The sequence below is a fragment of the Amphiura filiformis genome, chromosome 8 (genome assembly GCF_039555335.1).
Source record: "Amphiura filiformis chromosome 8, Afil_fr2py, whole genome shotgun sequence".
Taxonomy (NCBI): Eukaryota; Metazoa; Echinodermata; class Ophiuroidea; order Amphilepidida; family Amphiuridae; genus Amphiura; species Amphiura filiformis.
Window position 1 is genome coordinate 37,453,245 of NC_092635.1, and position 20,867 is coordinate 37,474,111.

At 35.6% G+C, this 20,867-nt stretch overlaps 1 protein-coding gene across 4 annotated transcripts in view; it reads right to left on the reverse strand.

Moving 5' to 3' along the window:
• The window catches only part of LOC140159000 (ras-GEF domain-containing family member 1B-like), a 289,431-nt gene that overhangs the window by 175,318 nt on the left and 93,246 nt on the right, over positions 1-20,867 (reverse strand). Inside the window, exon 1 of one of the 4 annotated variants that reach the window (XM_072182302.1) lies at positions 3,973-4,351. The exons of the other annotated variants lie outside the window; for them this stretch is intronic. Within the exon in view, the coding sequence (XP_072038403.1) occupies positions 3,973-4,317 (345 nt within the window). The 5' untranslated portion in view covers positions 4,318-4,351. Of the gene's footprint in view, positions 1-3,972; positions 4,352-20,867 lie in introns of those variants that run through there. 4 annotated transcript variants of the gene reach the window in all.

Here is a 20,867-nt window from a genome sequence, read left to right on the forward strand (position 1 = left end):
GACAGTATTTTTTGTGGGACATGAGAGCACCTCAGACCTATCGATTGCATTCTGAATACTGAAACATGTCTTTCTGATATCAAATAATTTTCATTTTTGAAAATCACAATATAATACAAATTTTATAACAAATGATAAAAATTTGATATTTTTCAACTTTTGATATATAACAGTCCTCGAAGTAAATTATATAAATCTAATGACATATTCTTAAAGTGTATGTAGCAGGGAGGAAAAGTCGACGGTCAATTGAAAATTTTGACCTTTCATATTGAAGATATGGATTTTTTCCCAAAAAGACCTAATTTTTTTGGTGTTTTGGGAAAAAAAATCCATATCTTCAATACTGAAAAGGTCAACATTTTCAATTGATCGTCGGCTTTTCATCCCACCTACATACACTTTAAGTATAAATCATCAGATTTATAAAGTTTACTTCAAGTAATGTTAAATATCAAAAATATCAATTTTTAATGATTTGCCATAAAATGCGTATTAAATTGCGAATTTCAAAAAATCAAAATTATTTGATGTCAGAATGACATTCTTCGTATTCAGAATGCAATTCGATATGTCTGATGTGCTCTAATGTCCCACAATAAATACTGCCCAAACGTTCATACCCCAGCCCTTAAGGGAAGTAGACAAAGTTTTGGACTTGCATTAATAATTTGTGATGCTTCTAGTGAGATGTCACAAGACAATTCTCAAAATAAAATATTTTGATATTAATCGGCGATGTTATAAGGCCTGTCGATTATGAGCTGATCAAAGTATAATTAGATAAATCAGAATATAGCATGTAAAGTCATCAGCTTTGACCATATTGATCAATTTCGTCTTACAAAATTAAAAATAAAACAAATTTAAGTGTAAGCACTGTGCACATTTTCTGGTTCCAAAATCTGTGACCATAATCACTACATGTCTTATTCAGGGTGTCCCAGAAAGAACTGTATGATCATCAGAAACTTTTAACATATTTAACATGTTTAATGTTTGTGTATTTTAATCCTAAATCAAATTAAACTAAATAGCTGAGGAATAACTAGCTATCACATACTTTTAGAATTTTGACATTTGACTGCTCCATTCTTGAAATATAAGAATTTTACGAAGATATGTCAAGTTTCAATCTACCCATTTAAACTATCAATCAAGGGCAAATAGATGTCTCATAGTTCAGATCAAAGTATGGTGGCCGCCCCGATATTTAAGATTTTTAGGCATTTTTTGTACTTCAATGTACGTCAATGTTTGCCCCTTTAAAATTGTCTTTCCCCTCTTTGCCCACCGTCTGAAAAAGTGCTGTATACGCCACTGGTCCAGATACATACCACTGATTGATATTTGAATTTGTGGAATGGTTTGAAAATTAGGTATTTTTTATACACAGAGCAGTCAATTGTCAAATAAAAATATTATGTGATTGGAATTTTATTCCTCAACTACTCAGTTCTGTTTGGTTCGTACATTCAAATACTGCAAATAAAAAGGTTTCCAATGATACAGTTCTTTTTGGGACACCCTGTGTCAGAGTGTATGTCATGTGTTGGTGATGTGCCATTCCATCTCATCTATATATTATATGACATGTAAGTAAAAGCCTTTTATACTAGATAGTCCCAGTATCAGACAAGATAAATGGTACTTCAATATTGATCAATTCCCAGATGAAACAAGAAGTCTGGATGGATGGACTAGATACTATGGACCACAATGGCCTCATCCCAATGGCATAGTTCAATGACCTCAATGAAACAATCATAGTGCAAAATTTGACCTCAAGTTGTAGAGTATGAGATTTTGTACCCAAATATTCAACGGTCATTCAATGAATGTACAAATGTATTTGGGTCAATGAATTGTGCCCTGATAGATGAGCATGTTGTGGATCCTAGTGAGAGGAATAAACAGAACTAGCCTGTATAATATGTATGTCAGTCTGACACAAATGTCAGTCATGTGATTTTGGTTTATCAATAAATTAGTGCAGGGCTGTAAGCTTTTATCTAACTATGATGAACCTGAGCAGATCCGGTTTTGAAAGCGCATGTTTTTAAACATTTACATGACTCGCGATAATTTTTAATCACATACATGTCGGAAATCAGTCCCGATACATGTTCCTAACAACATAAAATGTACCTCACAATTCCAAGCTGGGAAAGATCCGGCCATTGAGGATATTGAGCAAGTTCAAGATTGATGTGGGCAGGCCTGTACGCTGTATTTTTTTTAGGGGTGCTGATTTTGAAAAAAGTGGACTTTTTTTCAATGGGGAGGGGCAATTTTGTGAAAAGTAGACTTGCTTCCTAAATTTGGACCTTTTTTGACCAAAAAGGTGTAAAAAAATGATTTTTTTTGCTTGCTACGCTTGCAAATTGTGATATTTTGGGACTTTTTGGATACTTTTGCAAATTTGGGAGGGGTGCCGCATGCAGGCCCCCCCCCTTTTTACTTCAATTGCTTTCAGCTGCTAGCAGTTTTGCAATTTTCTTACCTAAATATTTCTAACACTAACAGTGTAATTTGAGGACAAAGTGGGATCATAACTTCTTTGAGGATATGCAAGGTGGGTAATGCATTTTTTTGTCTGAACTAATTTCCCCAATTAATTGGTCCCTTTCCCTTATATTGCTAATTTTGTGGGCAGGATATTCCTAGGTAAACCGCAACCCAGTCACTGACTTTATCATAAGATTTGAGGTTTGGCTGGAAGCCACCGCAGGAATCACCATAAAAGTCAGCCATTTTTTTGATATAATAAACAAACTTAAGAATGACACACCATCATTAACCTAGTAAACTTTTGTTTATGCTGCTGTGAAGGAATTATTTTAAATCGCGATGAAGAATAATTGCATCCGTATGCCGGGAGCACCAGAGTAAATAGAATGGTGACAAATTCATTTGGGAGTTCTGAGCCACAAATTCTAGGAAGGGGGGCTGCTGTTGACAAGTTGTTCGCATTTTGATATTAAAGCATTAAAAAATAAGGTTACATTGTTATTAGCCCTACCAAATGGCCTTTTTAAACACACCATACTCAAAGAACCGTTGAAACCCAGTGACCACACCACCTGAAAAAAAGGGGGAGTGGTCACTGGGTTTAGGAGTTGTCACTGGGTTTAGCAGTTCTCTGGATATAACATGTTTTTTTTGGGATGGCCACGGACGGTCAAAAGGCCCTAAAGTAGGTCTACATTTTTAAACAAAAACATGTAGCAAAAATATTCAATTTCACATGTAACATATTCTCTGATATCATGACCATTAGCCTTTTCAAGATATGGCGGATAATAGGATGGCCCTGCACAAAGTGGGTAAAGTCTTTTGAATTTGCCATGTTTTACCCACATTGAAGACTGCCCTCCTTTTGTGTACGCCATACTTCGAAAAGGCTTATGGATTATCTCTGGACCTGGTAAACTGAACATTTCAAATTTGAAACCCTTTTCAGGCAGGCCTTGCAGAATTTCCAATTACCCGCCACGCATGGCCACATAGAAATCTATTTGCCCGCCTTAGTTTACATTTTACTTGACTTTTCCAAGTTTTACGAATAAACCTGATACAATAATCATACATATTTATAAGCATACAGAGGTGAGTTATAATCATACAGAATGGATTTTGACACATACAGGCTGTGTCAAAATGATTGGTACCCGTCAGTTTTGACGGTTATTGAAAAGACTGCTTCTTCCAAATGCAGCACAGAGTCTTCTTGAAATCATCACAATATATAGTTATATGACTGTTTATGACATTAATCAACAAAGTATGCGAATCATAAGTTGCATTTTGATGTGGCAGTCAATTATGTCCATATCACTGGAAACTGATGGATACCAATCATTTTGATACAGCCTGTACTAATCACAATTTCTTGAATCATAAAACGTTCAGTAACTTGCAGAATTAAATGGTACATTATGACAAAATAAAAAAAAACATGCAATACTTCACCTTATCAATATCATTGTCTCCATTATTTCCTTTTTGCTCACCGGTCTCGCAATTACTATTCCAGTTTCCTGTACAGTAACCTTTGACCTCATGACCTCCAATGTCATTATCATTATGATCACTATCAAGAAGTTTATCACTATTCACTTTCCATGGGTCAAAGTTCATTTGTGAATTACTCCAAAGCAGCAGATGATAAGAGGCACAAAATACTAGCCATAAGAGGCTTCCAATAAGGCACAAAGTCTGCGTTATCCACTCCAAAAGAGCAGTCGCTACTGCGTTGGATTGCACAAGTTGAGGAGGCGAACCGGCCATTTTGTTAGGAAAGTCTTGCTGGCTCATGAGTTCAATAGCAAGACCATGAAGGCACTTTTGCAGACAGACTACAGCAGAATACCAGTCGCGGTACATTCAAACCAGTCCTCTCTTTGCAAACAGGAATTGTGGCTTGATCAATCACTCATGATGAGTTGCATTTGGCGGCGACAACGACTTAGAAAAACCTTGGCACAGAGAATCCAATATATTAACAACTATAGAAACCAATAGAATTATGACATCAAGAATGACAATTTGCAATATGGCGAATGACAGATATGACTATAATGAATTCTTGCGTCCCATTAAAGGAAACTTATATGCAATCAGCAAATAGTGCTGTCCCTTTGGACCCTGACATGAATACATAAGGGCTTATATCATTCAGGACAAAACCTTACAATGCAAAAGTTTCAGGGTAAAATCCAGAAGTTCTCCAATCAAAATTAAGTTAACTGTAAGTCACACCATATCCATCATGGTCAATGAATAAATAATCAAGAACAGATTGGAACCCGGAATTATTGAGTCTGATTCATTCATTACGGTAAAACTTTGTTTGCAGTCCGAATCATAGGCATGATTTATCCTACATGTTGCACGTAGCATTTCATTTCACTATCAGCTGAATTTAATCATTCTTGACCATTTCAATATACATGTACATCAGAAATGTTATGGACAATTGAAAACAATGGGGTAAGCCCATCCCTGGGAACTGGGGAAAAACTACAATAATTATTTTCAAGTAAGATAGATACGGTACTTGATGCTTTTAAAGTAAAGGGTTGTTGAGAAAGAACATCTGCTTACATTGGTATAGTATAGAGGGTTAATGAATACTATCTTGTCTTGTGTCTTGACGATCAGATAAATCATAAGCTGGATCTTAAATGTCATATTAATTCCTAGCCATCACATTTTATGACATAAGACATACCGGATCAGAGTGAGAATTCCTCAAGCATTTTTTTCCCTTTTTTTTTTGTAGCGTCAGTTTAAAATGTACTGCAGCGCTTTTTTAGCCCAGGATTGACACGCATTGCAAAGTTTACACAACGCTATCAACACATACAGTGCTTAGGCATGGCAAAAAATGTCCTCCCATAATGCATTGGGACTATAGCTCTACTCATACTTCACACGTACTGACCAATAATATTTAGGCTTGTATTATCCCTTACATGCCATACATTACACGAACATGTACATGTACTAGAGAGCTTGCGATTTCCAAACGTACGTATCATACGCCCATGCATCTATTCTAAATCACTCTCATGTGATGGGATTTTGTAAGCAAGTATTTATCTATTTAAATTCAATTGTATTAAGGCAGAAAGTTGTGGGGAAAAAATATAATAAATGTGATTTCCAACAACTTCATATATCATCAGAATTTGGACACAAACGACTAAATTGAAAAATATTATTTTTTCCACCAAGTGCCATAAATTTTTTTTTTTTGCAGCACCAAAAAACAGGGACAGGCGGATTACCGGAAACATGAATTTATTTTATTTTGGCCCTATTTGCAAAGACCATCCGCACTGCCCGATTTTAGTGCAGTCATGGCGTAAACATAAAGTCGGATTCTGATTGGCTAATTGAATCACATCATCATAACATTAGCACCTTGTTTGTCGATCAAGATGCAAAGCATCGTGTGACACAGTCATGACCTAGTTTAGTGGTGTGCGCAAAGGGGAAACTTTTTGAACAGACGGGGAATCAAGACCGTGCTTAACTTCTTAAACATGCTTAAATGACTTACTTCTTTTTACGCAATTGGTCGGCCAGTGCAAAAGGTTTTTGCAAAATAGTGTTTGGACTTAACACCAAAAAGTGGGCTTTTTATCAATTAATTGTTCTCCCACTTTTGGACCTTTTTTTGGAAAAATATGATGCATACCGGCCTGGCTTGATGGGAAGTCAAGAATCTCTCCTCAGTGGTACTCATATAATAGATAAATTGGTATCAAATTCAGATGCTATTTTAGTAACATTGCTCACATAATCTCACAGTGTCAATACAAATGATGAATCAGTGTGACAATATTTGGATTCAAATATATAGCAAAGGAAATCCAAACTACATACTATACATTCAAACCAAATATGTAGAGTTTTTAATATTGTAAGTTTTGAAATTCAATCGTAAGTGCAATGGTAATATTTAACATTCTTTGTAAGTTCAATACTCATATTTGGTGTACTAATACTAGTCTAGATCCTAAAATTTCTTCTAATGGCAGTACTAGTCACTATCATAACAAAATTGAGCTTGATGTACAAGCAAATTGGTGGATTAATTTATATTTAATCAGTCGTCTTTATCAAATATTGATGATTCAATGAGTGCTTGCTTCACCTGTACAACCATATCAATTTGACTTGAACATCAGCATTGATTGTTTTCTTCAATTGCTTCAAAGTAATTTTGGGATGTGAATTGATTGGACTAAGTCTTTTTGTTGAATTCCCTTCTTAAAATGAGATCAAATGCATCAACTTTGTGAATTATAGTGGGCACGCACTCCCAATTCCCAATTCCAGAAAATACAGCAGGAAAAATATTTTCTTGCTTTACCGAATGAAACATTTCCCACTCATTTAGTTGCCAATAAAAGTCCAATTTAGATATTTTGCAAAGTTTTGGGAAAAGGGGCAAAAATCATGGAATATTGCATGTTTTCATACAACTGCAGTTACAAAATTCATAGATGTGGCACAAGTGTACTTGATAGGATTTAAAATCTTGAGTATTGGATGTTCCTCTTAATCTTAATATTCTATATTCATTTTAATAATTGATTATTAAAAAAAATGTGTTTGCTAAATTTTAAAGCACATAGATTAATATTAGATTTCGTGCAAGTCTTATAGACCACTTGACATGTGACGTCAGTGCCCGGCAGTATCTTGCTATGCAATTATGGCAATTTCCATTGTTCTCTGCCCTGCAGTGTGCGTACGCATCGTAGTTTGCTCAGGGCATGTGCATTTTAAATTGCCCACCACATTTCATATAGTACAAGAAAGCCATTGAACAGTGCAACGGTTCATTCAAGCATATCGATAGACGAGTCCCTCCTCATATTTGTTGATAAACAATGATGTCAAGTGGTCTATTGTCTATAGGCTTGATTGTTACAGCATACGAAAAACACAAATACATGTTATTGGGATATAACAAGACCATAATTGTTTGAAATCCCAATAAATTTGTGGTGTCTTTTTCTGAACTGGAGAGTAGTATACCAAAGAAATTAAGTGAATTTCAACTCTGTATACAGTCCTGTGCATAAACCTATAGGATTAATGAGCTATATCAGAATATCACTCAAGGGGACGCAAATGGCATACTTTCAATCCTCATAACTTCTTGACGAAGATGCAAAATCACATGATAATTGGCATCTTTAAGCACCAAGACTTCCAATATTAAATTTGTAGTTTTACAACGCATAAACAACACAGTGTTTAGACATACATCTCACAAACAAGCACAAGCTTATGGATGCCAACGTTTGTCAGACCCATGGCAAAAGAATTGTGAGGACACAACATTTTCTCAGGCTCATGAGCAATATTGTGGACATGCAAATTGATCTGGTCCAATTGATGCTTAAAATAAGACAAGAGCCAAATTGGATATGAGAGTACTGCAACAATCACAGTTGATGGCGTTTCAACCTCTACATCTACAATTAAGTAACAAGTTTGAATTCAACCCTTGACAGTTTGACAAGGATAAATAAACAAAGATTTGCATTTCACCATTTCAAATTCTGTCCTTTTAAATTATTCAAAGAATTTGTTCCCCAAATTTGACATTGCTCCATGCTCTTTCCACGCAATTGCATCAAATGGAAGGAAATGCTACACAACAAAACCTCGCTGAAAACATGAGCATTTTTAAGTCCTATTTTGAGTCACTTCTCTCAACATATGCTTTCAATTTGGATGTGAATGTCCGGAAAGAATAGCTACAAAAGTAATAATGTCAAAATCAGGCAAAATATGTTGTTTAAGTATCTGAGGCCCAAAATAGGTATGGCTGCATATCCCTGGTCTCAGTCAAATGCTGATTTTCTTTAAGTCAAGAAACAACGTCATTTATGCATGAAGCTTCTCTAAAAGCAGGTTTATGTGCTACAAGTGTTGATTTGACATTTAAAAAACATCTTAGTCATGTTAAAGGAGAATTTTTCCATTTATAGGCAAAAAAGGTTGGGTTGCTTGTCCTCATTCGACCGACCATCCCAAACCTAACTGACCAAAAAACTTTTTTCCATAATTTTGTTGAAAATCATGAATTAATCTGTTTGAAAAATCAAATTGTTTGATAAATTTAGCTAAACAAAACCTTATTTTATGTGTCTCAAAATCACCTGATCTTTTGAAATTACAATTTTGCAAATCAAAAAAGTTCAATGCATCCAATGCCCACTACTAGTCTACGAGCACCTGATAAACGTCATATAAAATTTCTTCAAACAATAACTGAACAAAAACTTTATTATGCCCAACAAGTCCTTTTACTAGTATAATTTAAAAGCCCTACACGACTTCAAAGTTTGCGTACATTTTCATCATGTTTTAAAATATTATGGTCATAGCCAAATTCTGCTTGGCAATGACAATCTATGCTACAATCAACCCAAATTAATTAATTAACCTAAACGAGCTGTAGAGTAACACCTATACTTGTTCATTATACTCATTCCCTGGAGTAAATAGCTGTAGTCACGGTTACAACGCAAGTTACTTAGACATCTCATTCAAGTGAGTATGATTGAACCAGATAGACCAATCCGCTGCAGACCAGTCTCAGCGTGGCCTTGACGCTGACCACCATCCAATCCAAGGAAGATCACAGCACTCAGCCGTACTGGCATACTTAACCTCTTGCACATGTGGGTGTCAATTAAAAATAATGACTTATCAATTTTTTAAAGTAAGTCTTCAAAATGTTATTGAAATCTTAACAAGAAATGGATTCAGAAAAAGAGAACATTGGTTCCTTAATTATTCACCAGCCCGGGTTCACCAGCTAAATGTTACGTGTAGTTTGATTATCCCTATGTCAACTGGATCATGCTTTTGAGTCCTGCACCACGATTGAAATGATCACTACACAAAGTCTATGGCATGTACTACTAATTCCAAAAGGTGCGTGATCCAGTTACCAGGGAGTTATGTAACCACTTCGCTGGCAAATTATGAAGCTGTTTGATATTTTGTTTTAAGGACATTTCAGTGTCTGCTGTTGAATGATGGACATTTTTAATACTTTTGCAACTTTCATCCATGCATTAACTTGATAAGCTTTTGCTAATTAACATGTGTCGTTGCACGATGGCCTATGAAGTATGTTGGAGGTGTGAATCCTGTATCTTAATGTGAAAGCTTAGCTCTGGCTTGTGTTCCAATATCTGTGCTTACACAAAAATACCACTTGGCATGACCAGAGGTGACGGCCAGAGGGTAGGGGTAGATAGCCAAACAAAAAATACTACCAGCTAAAATCAGGACAGACCATCCCTTTTAACCGGGACTAGGTAATTTAACATATATCCAATTAATATTCTTTCTTAATATTCTTAATAAGAAAGTGCGCATTGGTTGCTTGTTCCTATATAGTGCTGTCCTTTGATTTTCATACATTTTAAATATCTTGATGACCTCAACTTCAATCAAAGTCCTCTAGTCTGCTTTGTATTGGCATTTTAGACAACTATGATAATAATCTCTGGCTAGCTCTAACACACTGTGACTTGACAGGTCAGGAAGACCATGGTGTGAAGTCCTGCAGATCCTGTTAATATGGTCCACATTTTGTGACGCTGTTGTGTATCATATCACTCTGGACTTGTCTTGAATGATTGAAAGAATACATTGCCATATGCTACATGTGGGACAGAATGGGCTATTCTAGAAAATAAATGGGAGTAAATGCACAAATGCCCCCCAGTCAGAACTCTTTCCCCCCTTTCCCCCAGTAAAAACTCAAAATTTACACTTTTTGCGGCACTGAATTTTGCCCCCTTGAAATTCACTTTGAATCCCCCCCCCCCTAAAAAAAATCCTTGCGCCGCCAATGGTCCAAGTCAGTATAACTGCATATTCAGACACCCGGGAATTCTCCGGCAATTTTGCAGAATTACAAATGAGAGATCTCAGTTGACGAAGGATTTAGTCTACCAAGTATTTACTTTCATCCCAAAGTCCTAGGAACGAGCCATGACAAAGCCATGACAAAGTAGCCCTATTTTGTATGGAACAAACCTAACCCCTAAACTTTCAAACCCATCCTGCATTAAAATAACTACAGATTTTATTATATTTGTTCAGATGCCCAACTTCACCAAAATACTTTGTTTTCACCATACTTGCCAATCTAACCTAAAATTTCAGCACCAATTTGGAAATTAAGATTATACCTTTGTTTCACACACGACTGCAAATCACCCAAAAAGTTCATATAAACTCATAAATTTAAGTGTCAAATAATTATATCCCAATATTCACACTTACAAGGAAATACCAGTACAGGAAAAACCCGATAATGTTACGTTGACATGCATTTTTTGCCTACGCATAGTCGCATATGATATATCAGCACATTTTACGTACATGCAAGTTTCAATTTCAAATAGTTGTAAAAGAAATTGTCAATATACGCCGAGATTATTCTGACTGTATAAAAGTTCTATAATAATGGCAAAATATTTGAAAGTAAAATATTTTGTTAACTTTCAATTCAAACACAAAATGTTCCCAAAACTTGACGAGTTACCATGGTTACAGGTGTTCCAAATATATTGACAAATAATTACAAGCATTTTCCTCCTTTTCCCATGTTTCCACAAACAAACTTTGTTTCAAGAAGTAACTAAGATGACATAAGCTTACTGCAAAATCTCTGCTCCTTCCACATATCCAAGCAAGAAAACAAGATGATAAAGTTTATGCTTTTCTGGAAACTTTGACTCTTCCAAATGAAGAAAACACTGGAAGATATACAAACTGAAAGATAACTCCAAATACAAACACCGAATTTGTGTTAGCGTGCCAAATCCATGTCAACATACAAATTTCCAATCCTGTATGAAAATAGATATTTTCTACAAGTGAGTAACAAAAAAGGCAAGAAAGTTACAAAATAACAGAAATCTGTGATGGTATTCCACTGTAAGTTTCCAAATCGTGACTCACACAAGCACCAGCGCATAAGGTATAATAACAAGAATGTGCTAACACACCCTAAGCTGAAATCATAATATAAATGCACTATACATAGAGCAATCCTCAGAAAATCAAATTCCTTCAAATGATGTTTTGTTATGCTGTCAGTTCCATCATCCCATGTTGTCATTCCTCTCAGCCTTGCTTTTCAGTCATCCTTGTGTGTATATATATTTTTTGCTCTTCCTCTGATACGTCAGACACACTCAAACGAGAGCATCACAGCGGGATAAGGTAATCAAATCTTCAGGTTATCAAGATGATATTATTAGCTCATAACACCGCAGAGTTCAGAGAACTCAAAGTCAAAGAAACACATTGTAGTGCTCCTAGAGAGAGAGAGCATTCATCTATACAAGTGAGGATCTGTGGTATATTGCTGACATACCTGAAGATATTTAGTTTGTATGAAAGACAAAAAACGATGCAATTTTCTAAGAATTTCCTGATGGTTGAGTTTAGCTGTTCCTTGTTTACAATATGCACAAGTGATGAGCTGATCCATGTGAAGATGTGGTATCGCATACAAGTGATAAAAATACAGCAAGATTTTATGACGGTTGTATTTGTACAAGTTTTGTCGAATAAATACAAAATACTTTGCTCATTTGGTCATCTATGGTGACACATGGCCAGAAATGGCTTATGTAACAAGTATCATCATAGTTGTGAAGGCAAACTTCAATGGCAGGATTATGTCATCAATGATAGGAAAAGACAACATAGAACAAGTGTCAATAATCTACCTTGTTCAAAATGAAAGAAATTAATTGCCAACAAATGATCTTACCAGCAACTAACATAGTGTGATTAAAAAAGAGAAACCTCCAAAAAGTACCGTGTTAGGCATAAGTGATGAAAAAAAGAGAAAAATAAACATAAAAAGGAAGAAATCAGTCAAAAGAGGATCATTCACAGGTCTGTTACTGGTAATTGTTTGATTAACATGATGGATCAGGACTCACTGCAAACATGTAAATATTCAATCCATGCGAAGTTACTCCATTCCAAAATTTCAAACAAAACGAATGATATGGGCAGTTCTTGTCAAATTGCAGCACCAAGTCAGAAAATCTTGAAAATTCTGTTATTCCCTGTCAACGGCAAGTCATCCTTTCCTTACAGAATTTATATTGTCAAAGTTTTCCAGCAGCAAATGTTTCCAGATCTTTACACAGCTCATTGTTAATGCAACAACTCTGTTACCATGGTAACTACTTTCCATGATTAACATAGATGAAGCTTCAATATCTCTACTATTTCCATGACATCTTCCATTACAGAGCAAATAGATTTTCCATCAATAGTATCAAATGAACTAAAAACGTTCAAGAGATGATGTCGTCCTCCTTTTTAAACTTTTTTGAGCTTTGACAGTTTTCAAACAACTTCACAAAGATGCAATCAGCTATAAACAAAAGACAGACAATGAGTGTGCAAAATCTAGCCAAGTACCTGGCATGCATGACCAGGTAAAAACACCTACCTTTGTGCCATTTTGACCTTTTTATTATGCTGATAGAAAATCAGATGACCGTAACATATGATTTCATCAAAATTATACAGGTTTGGAGGAAGGGGTTAGTCAGCTTGATTATATCACAGGTAGGCCTACTGTGAAACACAAAATATTAGCTATTATAGTTAGTATTCAATTATTTTAGAGACATGATTTCTGCTGTTATATTAAAAACAGACGGGTTATTAAAAATAGCACTCAACAAAAGCGGCTTTTTTGCATTGCCCTACCTAGTTTTCATATTTTTGTACACCAACAATACTGTTACATTCTCAATATCATTTCTTTCAATTAATTTCACTCCCAGGTCAAAGACTGGAATACAAACTCATTGCCCTATATACATGATATAATGTAAACTTGAAGCAACTGGTACCAGGCATTGTGAAGCTCACTTAAAGAATTGATCTGGATTGAATAGATTTTTAATTATTTTAATTAAGAGAACCTTTGCTGACAGTTTTTTAAAACTTTAAAATTAAAAAAAAAAGTTTTCGACACTGAATAAAGCCCAATACAGACTCCACATCTTGACCACAATTAAATGTAAGCTAGGTTTTTACAAATTTGGTAGTGAAAATTTTCATCCTAGGGTGAATTTTCATCAGCAATGATAGTTGAATTTTGGAAACCTGTTAACTAGCTTTAACTTGATCATCATGTCATCATAATTATATAACAAAGAGACACTGGTGGATCAATTACTAATTAAAGATTTCTTAATGATATAACTGAAGGCAATTGTGTGATATGCCACTATTTTGACCCAATTCAACCCCATCATTATGTAGCTCTACTGGTATTAACAATACAGCTATCAGCACAGTTATAAACTTTTTTTGTACAAACCCCAGTGGTTATGACAATGGACATGCCTAACTCTATAGCAATCTCCGGATTCATTTTGTAACTGAACATGCTGAAGGCAACAGAACATCAGTCACAAAATGGAAAGGGCAGCTGGTCAATTGACTCAAATGTTCCTAGTGGCTAAGGAACATTGAAGATCACACCCTCTGCATGGTTTTGCACAACCAGAATCTTGAATGTAAAAAAAAAAAAAATCAGTTGAGCCCCATAAGCAACACTCTCATAAAATGAGTCATACAACATGATAGTTTTCATGAGTAGATGTGATATTTTACACACTGTTGTTTAGTTTAACAAAAGTTAGCCATTACTTAAAATACTTTTGACCAGTAGATAGAATCAGAAATAAAGAAATTGTTAGCATGGTTAGAAAAGGGTCAAAATGTTCCAGAACATCTTACAAAATATACTTAATATCTCTAGCTTCCACATCCAGAAAATCGCGCTAGTGCGCTACACCACACTCATTGTCCCCATGAAGCCCCTTATTTACGCTTGAAGACTTTGCATGTACAGTTTATCCATATATCCCAATGATCATTTATGCCGGGTCAAAATGAATCTGGTATAACGAATAAATCTGGTAGAGTACACTTTACCGACAAATGTTGCAAATGAAGTCACAGATAGACACCATCACAAAATCAAGAGTAGAAATTTGGACTACCTATCTTCTCTCCCACTATGCCAATATGCAGAGGGTTTTGCATATATATATATGTAAGAATAAATTATCAATAAATATCAAATATCTGGTACAATTAATAAATCTGGCACACCACACCACTAGACCAACAAGTGTTGCAAATGATGTCACAGACACCATCACAAATCCGATAGGAAAGCCCTAAGCAGGTTCAGTGGCAGACACAGGGTGGCTCTAGGGCAGATGAGTCAAGATGATTCTCTATAATCGATGTCGGTGACCAATCAGAGAACTGAATAGTTGACCAGTGGCCACCTGTAATGACAATAATACCATTGCCTGGAAGGCAATGGAGGCTCTTCAACCATGAATATTGCTGCATTGTGATATCACCCAAATCCAATAAAATGACATTATGCTTCATTGCTTATGACATAAAAATGCTTGAAAATGTCCGCTTTTATTATCACCTTAGCTCCATCTCGTTGTAACAATGTGATCAAAGAAAACGCTTTTTTATTGACATTATTCACTTGAAAGATTTTGATAATGATCAGCAGGATGCTCCAAGTATTTCATTGACTGATGGAACTAGTCAATGTATGAAATATCCAGTTCCATATCTATATCAATATGTCCGACACAATTACGGCTAAGTCCAACCTTCTCGACCGCGATGAGTAACTCGCATATCTTCTTCTCCTTGTCTCACTTCCTCATAAAAGTTTTTAACACATGATAAAAGAAACATAAATTCCATCCTCGCGGCCCTTGATATGGTGCTAAATGTCCATGTAAAACTCTACAGGGCTGAAAAAACAAAATGACTCACTAGTTTTGCTGAATTGGGCTATTCCAGATGAATTCCGCACCCCCCCCTATGGAAGACATTTGAAAAAAGTGCAATTCCGGTTGGAATATGGGAGAAGCTCAAATTCCAGCTGGCATTTTAAGCATAGATTCCGGCAGGAGGTACGGACATTTGGTACAATTCCGGCAGGTCTAAATTATGCATAAAGCAGATAACAAATCAATAAATACATGAGAAGTCATAAAGACCCTATGGAAGACATTGACGTTTTTATAAATTCGCTGGAAGATGGACAAAATAGCTCTAATTCCAGCAGCTCCTAATTTCTAGTACCAATGACCCTATGGAAGACATTGACATTTAGGAGAATTCCGGCTGGAATGGGAAAAAATGCTCCCATTCCAGATGGACCCTATGGAAGACATTTGCCTTACTTTCAAATCCGGCTGGAAAATGGGAAAAATGCTCAACTTCCAGTTTGACCCTATGGAAGACATTCGCCTTCCTTTCAAATCCAGCTGGAAAATGGGAAAAATGCTCAAATTCCAGCTGGACCCTATGGAAGACATTCGTCTTCCAATCAAATCCGGCTGGAAAATTGGGAAAATGCTCAAATTCCAGCTGATTCGTTTGAAATTGTTTATATTTAGAACACCAGCATGATCAAACCTATGTAAGGGGTGTGTCATAACAGCACTTTTGGGAATTGTAATAGTGCAGTATGACATCAACACAATGGAAGGCAAAACACCTTTCTTGTTATAACAATTACGTCATATTTTGCTTGAGTAATTCATTTGTTTTTGTTTTTTATAAGTACATATTTAAAAGCAAGAACTGACAGAAAATTAGGTATCAGATTTTTATATATTCACAGCCTGTGAAAACAATTACTTGTGAAAACAAAAACTGACCACAGTAAAAATCAAGCTCGGGCTCTGTCCTCGATGTCAGTAGGCCTACCATCGCTAGACTATTTTCTCAGGGTGTGTACAGAGAAATTGCTGGTATTCATAATGTTGAGAGCACAAGCTCAATTATAGCCCACCTTAGAGGGACCCTGGTGGGGCTCCAGGGCCGCAAAAGCCCTGGCGGGACAGATTGACAAGTTTTATGCATCAGAATAGCAGCTGATTTGACACGAAGTTAGATGCTAGGTGTACCAGCCACAATTTGCACGGGGGCAATATTTAAAGTTGTCCGGGTTGACCCTTTCCCAGAATTACTTTTATATACATATGTATGTATACTGGGATGAAATAGAAAATTGTCAAGCTTCGCAACCAATTTCAATACTTATATAAAATGGGCAAAAATTAGGTTTTGGATTGAGCTGAAACAGGGTCTAGATAATTTATATGAACAACTATAATTGTTCATTGTTCATATCTGGAGATGGCACTCGCTAGATATACTGTAGAAAGCTTGGCCCTCTGAAAAGGACTTCTCTAGGGAAAGATCAAACTTACTCATGTTTACCGACCAAGAGTACCAAGTAATTCCAAAAAAAAGTAACAACGATTGTTTATCAGGTTCAAAATTATAGTTTTCACCCCAACTTCCTCCCTCAATCTCGATCTCTCATACACCTCATCTCTCATCCTCTCTTCCTTAAATCACCTTTTCTTACCCTTCCCCATTTTTCTTTCCTTCCATCTTCACTGAGCTCTCCCCCCCCCTTCTCTCTCTCTCAGTCTCTCTTTAGGGATCACCAGGGGGTTACTACAAGGTGAATTATTTGCGTCAGATTCCAATATTTCATGTTTTGTATATGATAAAATAACTGCTACATAATATTATCAATTTGGTACGATTACAACCTAAACATGCTAAAAGTGTTCATACTCTATTTCAAAAAATTAATCTACCAGATAGAGGGTGGGATGTTGATGCCACTATACTATGGTATACTTAGGCCCAAAAATTGTTTGGTGTAATTTTTACCTACAATCCCAGACAAAATTGTTGTAACACTTTGACATGGGATTTCAAATGTGCCCCCTTCAATGTTGCAACAGTTGATTTGGTCATGCACCCCTAGAAAAACCAAATATTGATTGGTGGGCAAGAGGTAGGCAATGGCGTAGCTAGGGGTGGGCAGGGTGGGCGACTCGCCCAGGGGCACATCATCAATATTTGGTGCGTGTGTTCCCCCGGAATTTTGAGGTGGTCTTTGGAAGCTAATGGCGTACCAGGAAAGGGGCTCTTTCTTTCGGAGCTACGAGTGGTAAAAATGAAGGGTCTTTCTTGGTTTCTGGTTAAAAATTGCATTGAAAAAAAAACAGAAATGGGAGGAATGAGCAATTTAAGGGTCTTTTAGAGCTAAAATTATCAAAATCAAGGGTATATTTCAGTGCTCTATTTTGGAAAAATGCGAGGGGTCTTTGGAAGCTGCACTGTCCAAAACCAGAGGTCTTTTCGGGGAGCACACCTGTATGGAAATTTGTGTTAAAGCTCATGGGTTTTAGGCATATTTATACCATGAGGACATTTGTGAACATTTTGCCATGTAAAAAACGAAAAGGCCTATTAAACTAACTTTGATTTTAGAATTATCTGAAAGTGAATTAAAAATGCATATAAGACGAAACAACTTTTTACGCTTCACCTTCTGTTATACATATACTACATACTACATACTACAACATTTATAAAGCGCCTTTTCAAGAAAGTTTCAAAGCGCTGGTAAGCAAAACACAAAAGATCAAAAATATAAACATTAAGCAATAATTAAATATAACAATGGTGACATACATGTATCATGAGAAGTACAAAGAGTTTATGGAAAACAAAAACCAAAGTTACTGCGGATAAAGATGAGATTTGAGAGCTGAGAGCTGTACATTCTGCCATTTGCAACATTGAAATATTTTGTTCAATCAGCCAATGTGTAATGTTGTTAACTTGACAGAATTTCATCATACTATTTCCCCTTTCTCTCATTCCTTCCTGAGTTCAAGTACATTCATTGAAATTACTCCCAGAAATTACTCCCCATATCACTCCCCCTTCCCTTCCATAAGTTTCCCCTTCTCTGCTTCTTATGCCTTCTTCATATTCTTTAATTCCTTCCACTTTCTCAATTCCTCCCTTTAATACTTCCCCCTCAAATTACTTCCCTTCCCAAAGTTTCCTTTCCTTCTTCATTTTCTTCCCCTTTCAATCCTCACCTTTCCTTGGTTACAAAATTGCTTCTCTGATTGCTTCCCCACAATAAATATGAAAGGTAATTTTCTTCCCTTTTGTTTTTTATTCAACTCCCCTCTTTTCATTTTTATTTGTTGTTTCCTTTCTCGTGCCTTTCCTTCCCTCTTGACCCTTTCTTTCCTCGGTCTCTCTTCCTTTTCTATCATTTCCTTTCCCCTTCTTTTCCCCCAGAGTTTCAGTACTGGGGGGGCACTTAACACAAATTATCATCATGATACAGTTAACAGAAAAACCTCAACCTACCTACCCTAATTTGTTTGAATGTTACACCAATGAAACAATTTCGCATGCTTTATGACCTCATTAATAATTTGGTATCAAGAGGAAGCTTGTAGGCCTACTTCAGTAATATTTTAGGCTTGAAAGATATTTTTATATAAATACAGCATGATTCGGTATGCAATGGAGTTTGTGGGTAAAATCATAACCATGTACTGATGTAGGTGCATACAACATGTACAATGGAATGTCTTGTTACAGGTAACACGCATACATGTATGCCATTATTATCCTGATGTGCCATAATGTGCATAAAACAAGTTGCAAGAGGAAGGAAGGAAGATGAACCCAACTTGATCAATTTTGCATATGGTTTAAAGAATTTTTGTCAAACAGTAGTCCGATAACCTTTAAATATGTTACCATTTTAAAATAAATAATAACCAGAATATAAATGTGAAAATCACAAAATTCTATGAACTATTTTTTTAGTAATGAAGAGTTTTAAGGTTACCAATTTTTTGTGTACAGTAAAGAGGGCCGGCGAATTCACTTTATCATAATAAAACACAATTTCAACAAATCAAAGACGCCTTGGAGTAAAAATTGTAGCGTAATGATTTAATGAATGACTGACATAAATTTAATCAATGAAAACAAAAATTGTCAAAACAAAAAATGGTTCAAAAGTCCTTCCATGCTTTTTTGTAATAGTCAAGACTGCTTTTACCAGTGCTTACTATGAACCAGCTAACTATTGTTATATTAATGCTATTTCAGGTATACATGTTCCAAACACTCCATAAAACTAAGAATAAGATCAGTATTTCTTTTCACAAATTGTACCTTTTTACTGTAAGATATGACTGCTTTTAATTTTGAGCCAAACAACTGAGCTAGGTAAACCAAAGTAATTTGCAATTTACTTCCTTCCTTTGATGTGTTATGACCATCCCATATGCCATTATACTTACGGTGTTATCAACATCACATAATATACGTTCGACTAATTTTTTGATCATGTGAATAAAACGATGAGACACATGCATGTTTTATTAAAGATATCGGATTTTGTCACAAATACAGTATTATTTTTGAAGGATATTATTAGTCCATTTTAATGTACATTACAATTGTGTAAAAATTTGAATTTTGACAAAACTTAAAGCTATATCCTCCTCAGCAACTTAGGCTTTAAAAGTTTATAAGTATAGAAATTTTAAAATGCATCTATTTTTAGAAAGTATAAATCTACCGAAGAATTACACTGTGAGATCAGATTTGTATCAAGGATTTCAAATTTGAGAAAATTACCAAAACACATGTTTTTACCTCAATTTTTGATGACAATAATGTTAAAGAAACAGTTTCATTTTCATAAAGAAGGGATATAAAATTAGGGACCATTCACAAACATTTGTAAGGGGGGGGCCTGATGCAAAAAAATGTCAGGGCCCTGGCCCCTTTTTGACATGAAAATTATGGGTCAACCCCATAGAAAAGCATATAAACTTAATTTTTCCAGGAAAATTTGTGGTCATTTTTTTCAGGCCCCCCCTTAGGAGGGTCAAAATTTTCAGGGCCCCCGCCTTTTTGCATCAGGCCCTCCCCTAACAAGTGTTTGTGAACGGTTCCTTAGTGAAATCTTATTCAATTTTTGTAAATTTGCCACATTTTTCACGATTGAAAAAAAACACCGTTGACAGCACTAAGTGAAAATTAATTTTGCCATCACTTCAGCAAAAAAAGATGCATCAGGTGTACTGCATAGTTTTAGTTAGAAAGATATTTTGAAAAATGAGGAAATATTCCCTAGATGTTATGTGCATCAGGAGCATATAGCTACATTGAGGCTATATAATAGGGAGGCTTGATATGGTGAATATCTCAAAAGATTAAAAAAAAACCTTTCTGGAATTGAGTCTCCTCAAGATAAAGAAAAAAAACATAACATAACATAACTTGGGATTTTTTTTGTTATGATATGTACCAAAACAAAATTGCCAAACATTTCACATAAATTCACCAAATCTGTATTTAAAAGTTAGGTT